General features: G+C 50.3%; 1 protein-coding gene across 2 annotated transcripts in view; it reads right to left on the bottom strand.

Moving 5' to 3' along the window:
• Window positions 1-1,143: 1,143 nt before the first annotated feature.
• LOC119946125 (snurportin-1-like) overlaps window positions 1,144-18,246 on the bottom strand; it is a 30,525-nt gene continuing 13,422 nt past the window's right edge. The window contains exons 4-9 of one of the 2 annotated variants that reach the window (XM_038767545.1): window positions 18,070-18,174; window positions 17,862-17,958; window positions 15,903-16,000; window positions 9,402-9,479; window positions 7,043-7,123; window positions 1,144-2,826 (exon numbers count right to left, since the gene is read on the bottom strand). In XM_038767545.1, coding sequence (XP_038623473.1) covers window positions 2,506-2,826; window positions 7,043-7,123; window positions 9,402-9,479; window positions 15,903-16,000; window positions 17,862-17,958; window positions 18,070-18,174 — 780 coding nt within the window. In that variant the 3' untranslated portion in view covers window positions 1,144-2,505. The remainder of the gene's footprint in view (window positions 2,827-7,042; window positions 7,124-9,401; window positions 9,480-15,902; window positions 16,001-17,861; window positions 17,959-18,069; window positions 18,175-18,246) is intronic. The other variant, XM_038767546.1, reaches the window with a different exon arrangement.

The following is an 18,246-nucleotide window of genomic DNA, read 5'->3' as shown; positions in this document are numbered from 1 at the left end:
TGTCGTAGGAGAGTAGCGAGTGCGTGTCCCATTGTACTCTCCCCAGGGCTCAGACCAGTGCTCTGCACATAGTAAATGTTCACTAAAATACATTTTCTACAGTTTCAGGGCCACTCTTGGTACCTGGTTTTTAAAGCTATAAACTCCTTTCATCTCCTTTAGTTCTTAGAAGACGAAAGGACGAGCGTCTAACCGGTCTTCATTTGGGTTGAAATCTTAATGCTCTGGTCTGCTTCTCCCGTCCTACATAGAGAAGGAAATGAAAGCCAAGAACACGGTCTTTCAAATGGCTGGGTTTGGATGGTTTCCTTTTTACTGTTGAAGCTCGCCGCTTCTGTAAACCCCCTCCCGCCTTACGGTACTTATTTTTTCCTCTCCGCGGTGTTCTTGGGGGTAAAGAGAAAAGTATTTTTAGGCTTTTATCTTGCTTTCGTAATGCTAAAAATAAACCGGAGTTCCTAGAAATCTGCAGCGCAACGATCGCGTGCTTCGTTCACACCTCTGGGGCCACCCCACCAGGCCGCACTGCCATAGAAGCGGCCTGGCCCAGTGGAGAGAGCCCAGGCCTTGGAGTCGGTGGCCCTGGATTCTAATCCCAGCTCTGCCTGATGTGTGACCTTGGACAAGTCATTTCCCTTCCCTGGGCCTCAGTTTCCTCTCCTGCACAACAAGGGTTCAATACCTCTCCCTTAAGACTGTGGATTCCATGCAGGACGGGGACTGCATCTGACCTGATTATCTTGTACCTACCCCAGCGCTTAATACGGCGCTTGGCATGTAGTAAGCGCTTAACAGGTACCTCGGTGATGATTATTATTATTATTTATCTGGTGTGGGGGAGGAGAGGAGCTAACCTTTCCAAGATCCCTACCACAAATGCTATCCTCAGTCCAACTATTGCAGGGTTTTAAGCTCTAGCTCTAGCATCATGCTCTGCTCTTACCACAGCTTGTCAGGACCCGGTACTTTCTGAGAAGATGGGGTTATTTTCCTGTCAAGATCATTCCTGGGATGAAGGTATCTATGCCCACATGGCTTTTTCCAGGTCAAACATGGAACACAGCCAAGGAAAACCAGGTCGTGAAAGCTACAGCTGTATTTATGCTCAGCAGGGTCATTAACACTCTCAACTCATGAGAGCTGTTTGGCATTCCCAACTTAATCTGTTAGTCTTTTATTTTCGGCCTCTTGGTTACAGGAGAAATTTGGAGATGAATGTCATGGCCCAGAGTATGGTAAATGACTACAGACAGACACACACACACACTCTCCCCTCCCTTCCCCTCCTTTCTTTCTCTCTCATCTTACAAGATTTTGGTACCCAGGGGGGACCCAATGCAGACAATCCTTTCAAAATTTGAAAAGTAATAACACAAGAGCGATTGCTCATCAGTCAGGAGTCTTTGTGTTGCAGTCAGTGGCACAGTTGAAAAACAATTTCCTTCTCAGGTCTTACAGATTCATTTTCAGGATACTGTCTCTCTGTGTGCCAGAAACCCATCCTGCTTACCCTGGACACAAGGAATCTGGGCAGCCTTATTCCGCCTTCTCCCACTCCTTCACTCTCTTACATTCCCAGAGCTATTGTTTGGCTCAGAAGGAGTTTCATATTTTAAAAATCTTAAATTGTAAAAATCGGGCCCGATTCCCCCTTCAGCGATTCAGGTGTTATTCTGAACAGATAGAAGAGAATACAATCTGATGGGCCAGAGAGGGTCATAACAGAGTTCTGTTGGCTTTGCAGCAGAAAGCGGGGGTCAGCCCTCTGGGGAAGCTTCCGAAGAAGGCGAGGCAGATGGTCCCCAGCGCTCGCCGGCACGAAGAAGCCATTTGGTCAGAGTAGCTCACGTGTGAGTCAGCTCACCAGGCATCCTCCCTTCAACGACGTCGTCCCTGGAGAAGATTCTGCTCGCCTTCTCAAAAGAGGGAAATCAATTCAGATCCTGGAAACGGCAGCGATTCTAACGGGATGCTCCCCAACCTGGCCGGAAATCCATTTTCTGTCGCTCAGCTCGGTCTGTCTAAAGCGACCCGGAGAGCACTTCGGACCAGAGGTTCTGAAAACCAATTTCGAGGGCTGGTGGGGCGGGGAGGTACCTGGCCATCTAGAGCTTTGAGAATCACATACAGCCGCTATCTTAAGAATTGCATATATTTTTCCAGTCGGGCTGAGATCCCCCCTTACCGGTAACAGTTGTTCAATCCACCCTGAACCCCATCCAAACTGGGAACGTTCCAGGGGCGGATCTCAAACGGGGAAGACCCAGAGCGCCCTGCTTGGATCCTCCCCTGGAGTGGAGCTGCCGGGAAGCCTCCGGGGAGGAGCGGCTTAGGAGACAGAGCAGCCACACGTGGTGATTATTATGTCTTTCCTCCTGGCGAAAGACCATAACAATCCCCTGGAAGTGCCGAGGCTGGAGCAGGAGGATTGGCGGGTGGTGGTTTGGGAGGGATGTGGGGGGGATGACTTCTCCTGTCCCAGACAGCAGCTCTTCCCAAATGCCTTCAACAGCCCTCCATCTGGCCCCCGGCCTCGTCCTGGCCGACCGGAGGATCCGCCGGCCTGGGGGTGGACAGGTACTCCAGCTCGTAGCGTCCGTTCTCGGCGGCGGAAGCCGTCTTGCCGCTTGCCTCCTTCTTCCCTCTCTTGTGCTCGATGATCTGCTGGAGCTGCTGCCGGGCGTACTCGGGTTTGGCGGTCAGGGGGCCGGCCGGCACGGCCACGCCGAGCACGTCGGACACCATGTAGGGCCGGAGCCAGCCCACCAGCGGTGTGCTGCCGGGGCTGTAATGGGCTTGCTTGTGGTAGAAGAGAAGCCCGTCCACCTAGTCAGGGAAGACCCGGGAAGCGGAGGAGTCAGGGGGGCTACTGGATCGGGTCTCCCAGCCCAGAAGCTTTCCCAAAGTCGACGGGCATGGGGACAGGTCAAGGGTCACTAATAATAACAGTAATAATGATGACATTTATTAAGCGCTTACTACATGCAAAGCACTGTTGTAAGCGCTGGGGAGGTTACAAGGTGATCGGGTGGTCCCTCATGGGGCCCACAGTCTTCATCCCCGCTACACAGATGAGGTACCTGAGACTCAGAGAAGTTAAGTGACTTGCCCAAAGTCACACAGCTGACAACTGGCGGAGCCGGGATTTGAACCCACGACCTCTGACTCCCAAGCCCGTGCTCTTTCCACTGAGCCACGCTGCTTCCCGCTGGTACCGCTACTACCAATAGTATACGTTAAAGCACTTACTCTGAGCCCTAGGATAGATACCCAATAATCAGGTCAGACACAGTCCCTAAGGGGAAGAGAGAATGGGTATCAAATCCCCAGCGTAACAGATGAGGAAACTGAGGCCCAGAGGAGGGAAGGGAGTCGTCCACAGTCCCACAGCCGGGAAGCGGCCGAGCCGGCGCCAGCCCCCGGGTCGCCCGAGCTCCTTCCCCGAGGTTTTCCGCAAGGCCCTCAATGCCGAGAAGAGATTTGGACTCTTTCCCTCCTCACGTACCGCTCCGCTCTCTCCAGTTTCTCAAAAGAAAACATTGGCTTTGGCCGTTTCGAGTCCAGAGTAAACATCGGCTGCGCAGAGGAGGAGGTGAGGTGGGCTCCCCGACAAGTGCCAGGCTGCAGGTGGGAAGAGGAAAAGGGTGCCCGTCTGGGTGGCCAGCTGGCCAGGGCAGCCCCGGCATCCCACAGGGGCCAAACCATGCCTGTCGCTTCTCCGGGCCTCGGCTTTCTCATCTGTAAAATGGGGATGGGAAACCTGTTCTCCTTCCCCTTAGACCGTAAGCGTCAGGTGGGACGGGGACTGTGTCCGATCGGATTACTCTGTATCTACCCCAGCGCTTAGCACAGTGCTGGGAACTGTGAGAACTGTGGGAACGTCTCCCCCTTTTAGACTGTGAGCCCACTGTTGGGTAAGGACTGTCTCTGTATGTTGCCAACTTGGACTTCCCAAGCGCTTAGTACAGTGCTCTGCACACAGTAAGCGCTCAATAAATACGATTGATTGATTGGGAACATAAAAGCCATGTGGACTACTCTGTTGTGTGACCTTGGGCAAGTCACTTCACTTCTCTGTGTCTCAGTTCCCTCATCTGCAAAATGGAGGCTCAATACCTGTCTTCCCTTCTACTTAGACTGTGAGCCCCATATAATAATAATAATGATGATGGCATTTATTAAGCGCTTACTATGTGCAAAGCACTGTTCTAAGCGCTGGGGAGGTTACAAGGTGATCGGGTTGTCCCACAGGGGCTCACGGTTTTCACCCCCATTTTACAGATGAGGTCACTGGCACAGAGAAGTGAAGTGACTTGCGGACCTCATTTATCTTGTATCTACCCCAGGGCTTAGTACAGTGCTTGGCACATAGTAAGAGCTTAACAAATACCCCAGTAGTAAGAATAATAATGACGATGATAGAGAAGCAGTACGGCCTAGGGACGAGCACAGGGGTCAGAGGACCTGATTTCCAATCCCGACTGCCGCTTGCCTGCTCCGCGATCTGGAGTAAAACGCTTCGCTTCTCTGTGCCTCGGTTTCCTCATTTGTAAAACAGGGATTGTAAGCACCCATTCTCTCTCCTGCTTACATAGTGAGCCCGGTAAGGGACAGGGACTGTGTCTAACTTGATGACCTTGTATCTACGCCAGTGCTTGGCACATAGTCAGCATTTAATGGATCCCATTATGATGATGATGATGGTATTTGTCAAGTGCTTACTATGTGCAAAGCACTGTTCTTATGAATTATTAATGTATCGTGGGACCCCCTAGTGCCTTACTGTGGCCATCCTCTAGACCGTAAGCTCACTGTGGGAGGGGAACATGTCTGCAAATTTGGTTGTATCGTACTCTCCCAAGCGCTTAGTACAGTGCTCTGCCTATAGCAAGCGCTCAATAATTACCATCGATCGACTGATCCCCTGCACCATGGCAGGGTCTCAGCTGCTTGCTACGACCTACAGTCGGGTTTCTCCCAGCCCCACGTGACATTGCATTTCAGGGACAGAAGCAGTGTGGCCCAGTGGAAAGAGCTTGGGCCTGGGAATCAGAAGACCCGGGTTTTAATCGCGACTCCGCCACTTGTCCGTTGCCCGGCCTTGGGCGAAACGGGGATTCAATCCCTGTTCTCCCTCCTGGCCGGACTGTCACCCCCATGTGGGATCTGATGATCTTGTATGTACCCCAATGCTTAGTACAGCGTTTGCCACGTAGCAAACCACATGATTATTATTACTTATCTTTGCAAGACATTCACCGGCAGGGAAGGCACAGACTCTTTGGGAGAGCCGTGGCCTTCTCTAACTAAAGGACCGCTTTTCCCAACTTTCCAAGGGGCCTGGAGACCGTTCACTTTGGAAGCTGGCGTTCGGTCAGTAGGATTCTATCTTCTTCCGATTCACCCAGTACTGCTGTCCGACCCACTGGGGTAGAAGGCAAACCGGGACTGGGAATGGGAAAGGGTCTGCTTTGACTAAGCCCCCTCTTCTCCCACTCCTTTCTGCGTCGCCCTGACTTTCTCCCTTTGTTCTTCCCCCTCCCAGTCCCACAGAACTTGGTGATATCTGTAATTTATTTATTTCTATTAATGTCTGTCTCCCCCCCACCAGACTGTAAGCTCGTTGGGGGCTGGGGATGTGGTGTTTCGTACTCTCCCAGGTACTTAGAATGGTGCTCTGCACCCGGTAAGCGCTCAATAAATACGACTGAGTGACTGAACGGGGGATCTTTGCTGGCGAAGGCTGGAGTGAGAGCATACGGGGGGCCACTGGAGCAGCGCTGAAGGGAATAAGAATGGTGTCTGGGCAAGGAAAGGAAGTTGGGGGGCCCGGCTCCCCCAGCGTCTGGGCTAATGTTCCACCCACGTGGAGGGGCTCCGGGATTTCGGCCCCAGCACGGCTCCGCTGCGGGGGTAGAGGGGAGAGAAGGGCAGGGGCTACCTCCAGAGCAGCAGCTTTGGGATGCCACTTACTTTGCTGCTTTCCTTGCTTTGCTGCTCCTGCTTCGGCCTCCACTGATCTCTGGCCCCACCATGGTGCCCCTGCCCACCCCCTACTGAGAGGCGTGGGCACGGAAGAGGGGTGGCAGGAAGAAAAAGCGGCAATCTGAGGCACCAGTATCAGTAGCCCGCATGCCTGGCTAAATCCATCAATGGTACTTATTAATAATAATAATGGCATTTATGAAGCGCTTACTATGTGCAAGGCACTGTTCTAAGCGCTGGGGAGGTTACAAGGTGATCAGGTTGTCCCACGGGGGGCTCACAGTCTGAACCCCCAATTTTACAGATGAGGTCACTGAGGCACAGAGAAGTTAAGTGACTTGCCCAAAGTCACACGGCTGACAAGTGGTGGAGTCGGGATTTATTGAGCACTTACTATTGGTGGAGCACTGTGCTAAGCACTTGGGTGAGTAATAATAATAATAATAATAATAATAATGATAATGGCATTTGTTAACCGGTTACTACGTACCAGGCACTGTTCTAAACAGTGGGGTTGATACAAGATAATCAGGTCGGATACAGTCCCTGTCCCACATAGGGCTCACTGTCTTAACCCCCGTTTTACAGATGAGGGGACTGAGGCACAGAAAAGTGAAGTGACTTGCCCAAGGTCACGCAGCAGACAAAGGGCGGGGCTGGGATTGGAACCCAGGACCTTCTGACTCCTAGGCCTGTGCTCTATCCACTAGGCCACCCTGCCTAATAAGTACTATAGAACAGAATTAAAAATGGCCTGGAATGCCATTCTCTGACCAGGGGATAGAAGATGCGAACGCCTCTGTTAGTATTTTATCTGCAAGGTACTAAATGACTCTACAGTATCTCATCTACAACCTGGGAGTATGGCAGTAAACCAAGGAGAATTTCTATGATGCATGGAGGTGTAAAGATCATACCACTCTCCCAACCCAGAAGGCAGCTTTTCCTTTCAAGGGGCAGGGATCCTCCCTGACTCAGTTGTCTGAGCCCCCCGTTCAGCTCCCTATTTGGGTTTCCCGCCGGCTTCAAATGAGGAGAAACAGCTGTTTTGCCTCACCTCGAAAGGGAAATCCGTGGACAGCAACTGGCAGAGGCTCTCAGGAGTACTTGGAAAAGTCTTCAGACCCACAAATTTAAACTAGGAGAGAAATACAAGTTGGGTTTCCAGAGCGGCAGCTGATGTACATAAAGCTCTTCTATTATGACATTTCAAAAATTTCAGGTTTAGTCACTATTGCTTAAGGTCCCCACCATAATAGCTTTCTAGCTGCATCTTCCACCCTCCACCCGTCTGCTCTCTGCGGTTCCTCTCCCCACTCCCTGCTCAGAGCTGGAGGTGCTCCTCTGCATCCCCTCGGGGCTTTTCAAAGCTGCCACTTCTGGTCCCCAAGAAGCCCCTAGGCGCCGGAATAACAATTTTGGTATTTGTTACACACCTACTATGTGCCCGGCACTTTTCTAAGCGCTGGGGGACACACACAAGATAATCAAGTCCCTGTGCCACCTGAAGCTCACGGTCTGAGCCTCACAATAAATACCACTGATTGGCTGATTAATTGATTGGGTCACCAGGCATTCAGGCCGGCAGCATCGTAGCCCTTCGCCAGAGCATTAAACTGAGTAAAGAAAGGCCCCGGCTGAAGCACTCTGATGCCTCCACCTTAGATCGGGGATAGTGCGATCTAACGGAAAGAGCGCAGACCCTGGGAATCGGAGGACCTGGGTTCTAATCCCAACCCTGCCGCTTTCCTGTCGTGGGACCTTGGACAAGTCACTTTTCTTCCCTAGGCCTCAGTCTCCTCATCTGTAAAATGGGGATTCAATGCCTGTTGGGTTTTTTTTTTAAATGGTATTTGTTAAGCTCTTACTCTGTGCCAGGTACTGTACTAAGCAGTGGGATAGAAGCGAGATCATCAGGCTAGACACAGTCCCTGTCCCACATGAAGCTCACAGTCTAAACCCCCCCACTGAGGGTAACTGATACACTGAGAAGTGAAGTGACTTGCCCGAAGTCACACGGCAGACAAGTGGTGGATTCCCAGGCCCATGCTCTATTCAGTCGGCTGCTTCATGCTGCCTTTTCTCCCTCCTACTTAAACTGTGAACCCCATGTGGAACTTGATTATCTTGTATCTACCCAAGAACTTGGTACAGAAAGCACTTAAATATCTCAATTATTATTATTCTAACTCATGGGCACTGGGGAAGATGGAGGGGCAAGAGCCTCCCGCCCCAGTTGCGCTCTCTCACAATTTCCCAGGCCTCTGAGGTTCCCAAGGTAGCCCTCTTGGGCTTGGCTCTTTTTAGGGAAGGGCAGGACCGGTCAGCTTTCATCCTGGGCAGGCATGACCAGTTCGCTTGGGCCTGTGGCTAGCTTTTCCCCTTCATTCCTTAGAGGAGGCTGATTTTGGCGGTGTTGATTCATTTTGTCGTTTCATCCCTCTTTACAGGATTCAGATCCAGGACCCCAACCCCAGCAGCCCCGACTGACGAAGAAAACGTTCTAGGCCCCGCAGAGATCTGGAAATTTGGACGGCTGAAGTCACGGCTGACTGCAGAGCATCGTGGAGACTGCCGTGTTCGCGCTGGGTGCTAACTGGGCCGTCTGAAAAGGTCAGACTGTGCCACTTCCTCCAATATCCAGGAAACATCATTACTGGTATTTATTGAGTGCTTACTGTGTGCAGAGCACTGTACTAAGCACTTGGGAGAGCACCATACAACCCAATTAGTGGTTATGTTCCCTGCCGGGAGGCGGTGTAAAAAAAGAATGGGACCTGGATTCTAATCCTCGCTCTGCCACTTGTCTTCTGTGTGACCTTGGGCAGGTCACATCATTTCTCTGTGCCTCAGTTACCTCAGCTGTAAAATGGGGATTAAGACTGTGAGCCCCATGTGGGACATGGACTATGTCCAACCTGATTAGCTCGTATCTACCCCACTGCTTAGAACAGTGCCTGGAACATAGCACGTGTGCATACTGCACACAGTAAGCGCTCAATAAATATGATTGATTGATATACAGGTATATATATATACATATATATATATATATATATATATATATATATATATATATATATATGGTACGGCTTTGGAGTCAGAGGTCGTGGGTTCAAATCCCGGCCATGCCACTTGTCAGCTGTGTGACTTTGGGCAAGTCGCTTCACTTCTCTGGGCCTCAGTTACCTCATCTGTAAAATGGGGATGAAGACTGTGAGCCCCCCGGGGGACAACCTGATCACCTTGTATCCTCCCAGCGCTTAGAACAGTGCTTTGCACATAGTAAGCGCTTAATAAATGCCATCATCATCATCATCACGTAGCAAATACCATTACAAAGAAAAACCCACAAAAAAACCCTTCAAAACAAATGAAATCTGTCAAACCTCCTCCAGCTCTACATATAAACTTACTGGATTGAGCCTGGTTTTTTCTCCCAGGCCCTCCTCTTCGGACAGCTTTGAATGCACCCAATAGAATCGGAAATCTGTCTGGAGATGAGGAAGAAAGAAAAGATTAGACTCTCATCCATCCACAATCTCTGCGTCTCCCAAACTGAGGCAACCCCCAGCCTGCCCCAGACGCACGCACCCGGAGGATCCGGGCCACTTTGCAGGCTGACCCTAACAGTGCTCGGTGCTTAGAACAGTGCTTGGCACACAGTAAGCGCTTAACAAATGCCATCATTATTATTCATAAGGGGCTGATCCAGTCAGCGCTCCTGCATTTTGTGCTGGGTGCGGCCCGGCCCCCGAGACTGGCTGGGAGATTCCCAGAATGTCTTTCACTTGCGCTCCTCCCTGCCGAAACATGTCCGCCTGAGGAAGGGCGGCGAGGATTTGGGATCCCAGCAACCTGATGGGACTTAGTGAGCGTCAAGGGCCGGGTCTGTCTGGGATGGTTGTTCTGGAGGATTAGACGATTCCTTTTGGACTGAAAGGGGAGAACCTCCGGCCTGGTGGAAGGAGGCCACAGAGCCACTATGGAGGCACTTCCCACTTGCCTTCCTCCAGAAACTACTCGGGGCGAGGGGGTAGGGCACCCATATATCGGGAAGGCTACTTGACAGACAGACATGTGATCGGGAAAGCTGAAATGCCATCACCCCCCCCGCTGGCACCATGGAGCCTCCAGCCAGCCCCCAGAGTTCAGGCAGGTTGTCCACAGGGAACAACGGGCAGACCACCAACCGGGCCTCCTGAAAAGAGCACAGGACAGAGTCAGGAAACCCAGGTGACGATCCCGGTTCTGCTGCTTGCCTGTTGCGTTACTTTGGGCAAGTCTTTTCACTTCACTGTGACTCCGTTTACTCATTTGTGAAATGGGGCTGAAATACCTGTTCCCTCTCCTCCTTCGACTCTGAGCCCCTTGTGGGTCAGGGACTGTGTTCGATCTGAGGGTATCCACCTTAGCACTTAGCACATGCTTGACACATAATAACAATAACTATAATTATCATAATTGTGGTATTTGTTAAGCACTTATGTGCCAAGCACTGTTTTAAGCTCCGGGGTAGGTACAAGGTAATCAGGTTGGACACAGTCCCTGACCTACATGAGGCTCACAGTCTTAATCCCCATTTTACAGATAATAATAATAATAATGATAGCATTTATTAAGCACTTACTATGTGCAAAGCACTGTTTTGCACATCCCTCCTCCCCCTTCCCTTTCCTTCCCCTCCTTTGAAGCCCACATTATTCGCCTCTACCACCCCCTCCAGATTCTTGTAGCCGTCATCTACCGCCCTCCGGGCCCCACTTCCAACTTCTTTAACGACTTTGACCCCTTCCTCACATTCCTTCTCTCCTTCTCCATGCCCACTCTGATCCTTGGAGACTTCAATATCCACATGGATATCCCTAACGACTCCTCTGCCGCCCGCCTTCTATCTCTCCTTGACGCTGCCAACCTCTTCCTCCACCCCACCTCACCCACTCACCAACTTGGTCATACCCTCGACCTCATCATCTCCTACCGCTGCACTGTGTCCACCCTCACCAACTCTGTGATCCCTCTCTCTGATCATAATCTTCTCACCTGCCTCCTCACTCACACTCCTTTCCCCTGTAAATCCGTATTACTCCCTCACAGAGATCTCCGCTCTCTGGACCCCACCCATCTTTCGGAACGCCTCACACCCCACCTCGCCGCCCTCTCCTCTCTACCCAGTCTTGATGATCAGATTACTGCTCTCAACTCTACCCTTTCTACTCAGCTAGACTCGCTCGCTCCCCTTTCCCTTCGCCGCTCTCGCACCACTAACCCACAGCCCTGGATCACTGCCACTGTCCGCCTCCTTCGCTCTTATGCTCGAGCTGCCGAACGCTGCTGGCGAAAGTCTAAACACCATGCCAACCTCGTTCACTTCAAGTTTATCCTTTCCTGCCTTAACTCAGCCCTCTCTTCTGCCAGACAAAACTATTTCTCCTCCCTTATTGACACCCATGCCCATCACCCCCGCCAGCTCTTCCGTACATTCAACTCCCTTCTCAGGCCCCCGGTTCCTCCCCCTCCTCCTTCCCTCACCCCCAACGATCTGGCCTCCTACTTCATTAACAAAATTAAATCCATCAGGTCCGACCTCCCCAAAGTCTCTTCCCCCCTTTCTCCAACCCCCCGGCTCTCAACATTCTCTGCTACTCTCCCATCCTTCCCAGTGGTATCCTCAGAGGAACTCTCCTCCCTCCTCTCAAGTGCTACTCCGGCCACCTGTGCTTCTGACCCCATTCCCTCTCATCTTATGAAATCTCTCGCTCCATCCCTTCTCCCCTCCTTAACTTCCATCTTCAACCGCTCACTCTCCACTGGTTCCTTCCCCTCTGCCTTCAAACATGCCCATGTCTCTCCCATCCTAAAAAAACCCTCTCTTGACCCCACCTCACCTTCTAGTTATCGTCCCATATCCCTCCTACCATTCCTTTCCAAACTCCTTGAACGAGTTGTCTACACGCGCTGCCTAGAATTCCTCAACAACAACTCTCCCCTCGACCCCCTCCAGTCTGGCTTCCGTCCCCTTCATTCCACGGAAACTGCGCTCTCAAAGGTCACCAATGACCTCCTGCTTGCCAAATCCAACGGCTCATACTCTGTCCTAATCCTCCTCGACCTCTCAGCTGCCTTTGACACTGTGGACCACCCCCTTCTCCTCAACACGTTATCTGACCTTGGCTTCACAGACTCCGTCCTCTCCTGGTTCTCCTCTTATCTCTCCGGTCGTTCTTTCTCAGTCTCTTTTGCAGGCTCCTCCTCCCCCTCCCATCCTCTTACTGTGGGAGTTCCCCAAGGTTCAGTGCTTGGTCCCCTTCTGTTCTCAATCTACACTCACTCCCTTGGTGACCTCATTCGCTCCCACGGCTTCAACTATCACCTCTACGCTGATGACACCCAGATCTACATCTCTGCCCCTGCTCTCTCCCCCTCCCTCCAGGCTCGCATCTCCTCCTGCCTTCAGGACATCTCCATCTGGATGTCCGCCCGCCACCTAAAGCTCAACATGTCGAAGACTGAGCTCCTTGTCTTCCCTCCCAAACCTTGTCCTCTCCCTGACTTTCCCATCTCTGTTGACGGCACTACCATCCTTCCCGTCTCACAAGCCCGCAACCTTGGTGTCATCCTCGACTCCGCTCTCTCATTCACCCCTCACATCCAAGCCGTCACCAAAACCTGCCGGTCTCAGCTCCGCAACATTGCCAAGATCCGCCCTTTCCTCTCCATCCAAACCGCTACCCTGCTCATTCAAGCTCTCATCCTATCCCGTCTGGACTACTGCACTAGCCTTCTCTCTGATCTCCCATCCTCGTGTCTCTCTCCACTTCAATCCATACTTCATGCTGCTGCCCGGATTATCTTTGTCCAGAAACGCTCTGGACATATCACTCCCCTCCTCAAAAACCTCCAATGGCTACCGATCAATCTGCGCATCAGGCAGAAACTCCTCACCCTGGGCTTCAAGGCTGTCCATCACCTCGCCCCCTCCTACCTCACCTCCCTTCTCTCCTTCTACTGCCCAGCCCGCACCCTCCGCTCCTCCGCCGCTAATCTCCTCACTGTACCTCGCTCTCGCCTGTCCCGCCGTCGACCCCCGGCCCACGTCATCCCCCGGGCCTGGAATGCCCTCCCTCTGCCCATCCGCCAAGCTAGCTCTCTTCCTCCCTTCAAGGCCCTGCTGAGAGCTCACCTCCTCCAGGAGGCCTTCCCAGATTGAGCCCCTTCTTTCCTCTCCCCCTCGTCCCCCTCTCCATCCCCCCGCCTTGCCGCCTTCCCCTCCCCACAGCACCTGTATATATGTATATATGGTTGTACATATTTATTACTCTGTTTATTTATTTATTTATTTATTTTACTTGTACATTTCTATCCTACTTATTTTATTTTGTTGGTATGTTTGGTTCTGTTCTCTGTCTCCCCCTTTTAGACTGTGAGCCCACTATCGGGTAGGGACTGTCTCTATGTGATGCCAATTTGTACTTCCCAAGCGCTTAGTACAGTGCTCTGCACATAGTAAGCGCTCAATAAATACGATTGATTGATTGATTGTTTTAAGTGCTGGGGAGGTTACAAGGTGATCAGATTGTCCCACGCGGGGCTCACAGTCTTAATCACCACGATACAAGGTGATCAGGTTGTCCCACGTGGGGCTCATAGTTTTAATCCCCATTTTACAGATGAGGTAACTGAGGCTCAGAGAGGTTAAGTGACTTGCCCAGGGTCACACAGCAGACGTGTGGCAGAGCTGGGTTAGTAGCTGCTTCTGGAGTATAAAAGAAAACACAATTTAAAAGCCAAACTCCCCCTCTATGGAGGCTCAGAAAGTTTCAGTTGACCCTTTAAATTACAACCAAGGAAGTAGTGGCAAATGCCTCTCCAGTTGGAATGAACATGAAGATGACAAACTTGCACCATTAAGAAAAGTAATTTGTGTTTTCACTCCTCAAATGTCAATTCGTGTAACTCTTACCGGCCCAACCATTTGATTCCTTTCACTTGTGCTTCGATAGGAACAGAGTGGGAGTAGCTGCCCGCCCCCTTTCTCAACCAATCCATCGGTGGTATTTACTGAGCGCTTACTGTGAGCAGAGCACTGTACTATGCACTTTGGAAGTACAACATAATATAACGAGATATAACATATAGTAATATATATTATAACATATAACATATAATAATATAACATAATATAACGAGATTACTAAGTGCTTAGGGGACTAAAATACAACTGAGTTGGTAGACATGATTCTTTGCCTACCACAAACTCATAGTATTGAGGGAGAGACAGACTAACTTAATTTATATCAATTTATAGATTACGAATGTAGACATGCACTCCTCCCAAACTCAGGAATAATTTCCTTACCATTTAGGATCATGCCTTGAGCGAGGAGACTGTGAGCTCCTTGTGGTTCAGGGATCGTGTCTACCACCTCTTCTGCACTGTACTTTCCCAAGCGCTTAGTACAGTGCCCTGCATACAGTAAGTGCTCAATAAACACCATCGAACGATTGACTAAGAGAACCCAGGGTGGTTGGCCATTCATCACCCTGTTTCATTTCTCACCCTCATCACCTCAGGATTCCCGCGCTCCTTTCTGATCCACCCGCTTGCCTTTTCTTTTGGCCTAAAGTTACTTTATGGGCACTCAAAGACCGCCAAGGAAGAAACACCGATGATTTCGATTCTCCGCGTCCCGTACAAACTCGGGAGCTGGTCACGTAGATGGAACAGGGAAGCCCTCCAATGACATTACAATAATAAGGTAAACAATATTTTCATGGAATTTGTTAAGCGCTTACTAAGATAGGCAGTGTACTAAGCTCTGGGGTAGGGACAAGAGTCATTCATTCATTCATTCAATCGTATTTATTGAGCGCTTACTGTGGGCAGAGCACTGTACTAAGTGCTTGGGAAGTACAAGTTGGCAACATATAGAGACGGTCCCCACCCAACAGCGGGCTCACAGTCTAGAAGGGGGAGACAGACAGAAAAACAAAACATATTAACAAAATAAAATAAATAGAATAAATATGTACAAATAAAATAGAGTAATAAGATAATTGGGTTGGACACAGACCCTGTCAATCAGTCAATCAATCAATCGTATTTGTTCAGCGCTTACTGTGTGCAGAGCACTGTACTAAGCGCTTGGGAAGTACAAGATGGCAAGATATAGAGACAGTCCCTACCCAACAATGGGCTCACAGTCTAAAAGGGGGAGACAGAGAACAAAACCAAACATACTAACAAAATAAAATAAATAGAATAGATATGTCCCATATGGGGGCGCAGTCTTAATCTTCATTTTATAGATGAGGTAACAAAACAGTAAAGTGACTTGTTCGAGGTCACACAGCAGACAAGAGGCAGAGCTGGAATTAGAACCCAGGCCCTCTGAACCCCAGGCCTGCGCTTAATCACTTAGTATGTGCCATGCACTGTACTAAGCGCTGGGATAGATGCAAGATCATCAGGCCACATGGGGCTCCCAGTCTAAGCAGGAGGGAGAACAGGGATTGAATCCCCATTCTGCAGATGAGGGAACTGAGTCACAGAGAAGTTACATGATTTGACCAAGGTCACACGCAGGCAAGTGGCAGTGCTGGGATTAGAACCCAGGTCCTCAGACTCTCAGACCCAGGCTGTATCCACAGGCCAGGCTGCTTCCCAGGAAGGAACCCCTCAGACGAGAAGGGGGCCGGGGCAGAAGAGGTATTCTACATATCTATTCTATTTATTTTATTTTGTTAGTATGTTTGGTTTTGTGCTCTGTCTCCCCCCTTTCAGACTGTGAGCCCACTGTTGGGTAGGGACTGTCACTACAGGTTGCCAATTTGTACTTCCCAAGCGCTTAGTACAGTGCTCTGCACATAGTAAGCGCTCAATAAATACGATTGATGATGATGATGATGATCCCTACCTGGCAATCATAGACGGGGTGTCCCCTCCAGCACATCACATCCAGAACGTAGTAGGTTTGGTTCACTTCACTGTAGATGCAATCCAGGATGGTAAAGTCTAGGGAGAGAAACACAACAGACTCAGCAAAACACACTCGGAAATGCAGGGTTCAAGTTCAGGGTTGCTGTTTTTTTTAGTATTACTACTGCTACCACCACCATTATTATTAGACCCGAAGGAAAACTGCCGCTCCACCGTTACTTTGCGCTACAGGAAATTTCCCAACTCTGATCCCACTGACTAAGCAGAAGAGTCCTGGAAAAGCTCCAGGCTGAAATCCCAACCCTGTGGGGGCCACTCTTGATTCGGACCTCCACTAGCAACTTCCTCTACAACAGTGCAAGAGGCTGCCCTTTCCGCTCCTCAAGCAGCCAGCACACCGGGCCAGGCAGGCTGGACCTATGAGAAGCAGCGTGGCTCAGTGGAAAGAGCCCGGGCTTGGGAGTCAGAGGTCAATCAATCAATCAATCAATCAATCATATTTACTGAGTGCTTACTGTGTGCAGAGCACTGTCCTAAGCACTTGGGAAGTACAAGTTGGCAACATATACAGACGATCCCTACCCAACAGTGGGCTCACAGTCTAGAAGGGGGAGACAGAGAACAAAACATATTAACAAAATAAAATAAATAGAATAGATATGTACAAGTAAAATAAATAGAGTAATAGTAAAATAAATAGAGTAATAAATAAATAGAGTAATAGGTTGTGGTTCCAATCCCGGCTCCGCCACTTATCAGCTGTGTGACTTTGGGCAAGTCACTTAGCTACTCTGTGCCTCAGTTCCCTCATCTGTCAAATGGGGATGAAGACTGTGAGCCCCACGTGGGACAACCTGCTTACCTTATATCTACCCCAGCGCTTAGAACAGTGCTTGGCACATAGTAAGCGCTTTAACAAATACGGTAATTACTACCCAGACTTCTGAAGCAGCCTCCGCGCTGACCTCCCTACCTCCAGCCTCCCCCTCTCCAGTCCGTATTTCACTCTGCCACCCCAATCAATGTTCTCCGCACACCTCAAAAACCTAAAATCGTTTCCCCTTCCTCTCCCCATCAAGCAGAAACTCCTGACCATCGGCTTTAAGTCACTCAACCAGGTCTAGCCCCTCCACCTAACCACGCTCCTCTCCCACGCTTCATTCCCTCATTCTCATCTCTGCCCAAAATGGGCTTACAGTCTAGAGGGGGAGACAGACGTGAATATAAATCGAGAAACTGTGGCTTTTCGTACCCAAAGTGGTGGTGAAAATCCAAATGCAAGGGAGATACAGAAAGGAGCCGGAGAAGAGGAAATGAGGGTTTGGTCAGGGAGGGCCTCTTTCAGGAGATTTGCTTTTATTAAGGCTACGCGGGCTGTGCGAAGCAGCCTGGAAAGAGCACGGGCTTGGGTATCAGAAGGATCTGAGTTCTAATCTTAGCTTGGCCATTTCATCCATTCATTCATTCAGTCAGTCATATTGACTGAGGACAGGGCACTATACGAAGCGCATGGGAAAGTACAGTACAACAATAAACAGACACGTTCCCTGCCCACAGTGAGTTTACAGTCCACGGGTGAGGGGGAGACAGACATTAATATGTGTGACCTTGGGCAAGTCACTTCACTTCTCTGTGCCTGAGTTCCCTCATCTGCAAAGTGGGGATTAAGATGGTGAGCCCCATATGGGACAAAGAATGAGTCCAATCTGATTAGCTGACTACCTCAGCACTCAGTACAGTGCCTGGCACATAGTAAGCGCTTAACAAACACCTATTAAAAAATACTCTCCCAAGTGCTTAGAACAGTTTTCTGCATGCAGAAAATGCTCAATAAATACATCAACCACCAATCAGTGAATCAATAGCTGACTGATGTAGAGAACGGGTCGGGCAGGGCTCCATTTGGAGATGAGGAGAAGAGGATTTGGATTATTACCTTTTCCTGTCATTGAGTTATGCCTGTTGCCTCCCGGGAGCAGGGAAGGGAATCTGTTGACACAAAAGCCACTCTTGGTATACGCTGCAGTAGAGCCCTGTGAAGAAAGCAAGGCCGAATCTTGACTCACCTGGACACCGGGGAGACAGAAGAGCAGCCCCCATCTCCGGCCCAGTGGATGGGGTCGGCACCCACCCCAACCGCTTACCCGAGAAGCCACAATAAGGGCTCGTTTCCCAACAGGGCACACCACCACAATCCACTCCTGGGCCAGGTCCGAAGGTACGTCGATCAGCCACTCGGAAAGCATCAGCTAGGGAACAGAGAGACGGGAGGTGAGGCTTACCGTTTCCTTTTTTTATTAAAAAAAAAAAAAAGAACGTAT

The sequence above is a fragment of the Tachyglossus aculeatus genome, chromosome 26, assembly GCF_015852505.1.
Source record: "Tachyglossus aculeatus isolate mTacAcu1 chromosome 26, mTacAcu1.pri, whole genome shotgun sequence".
Taxonomy (NCBI): domain Eukaryota; kingdom Metazoa; phylum Chordata; class Mammalia; order Monotremata; family Tachyglossidae; genus Tachyglossus; species Tachyglossus aculeatus.
The sequence above is the reverse complement of the archived record's forward strand: the minus strand, read 5'-3'. Positions and strand labels throughout refer to the sequence as shown.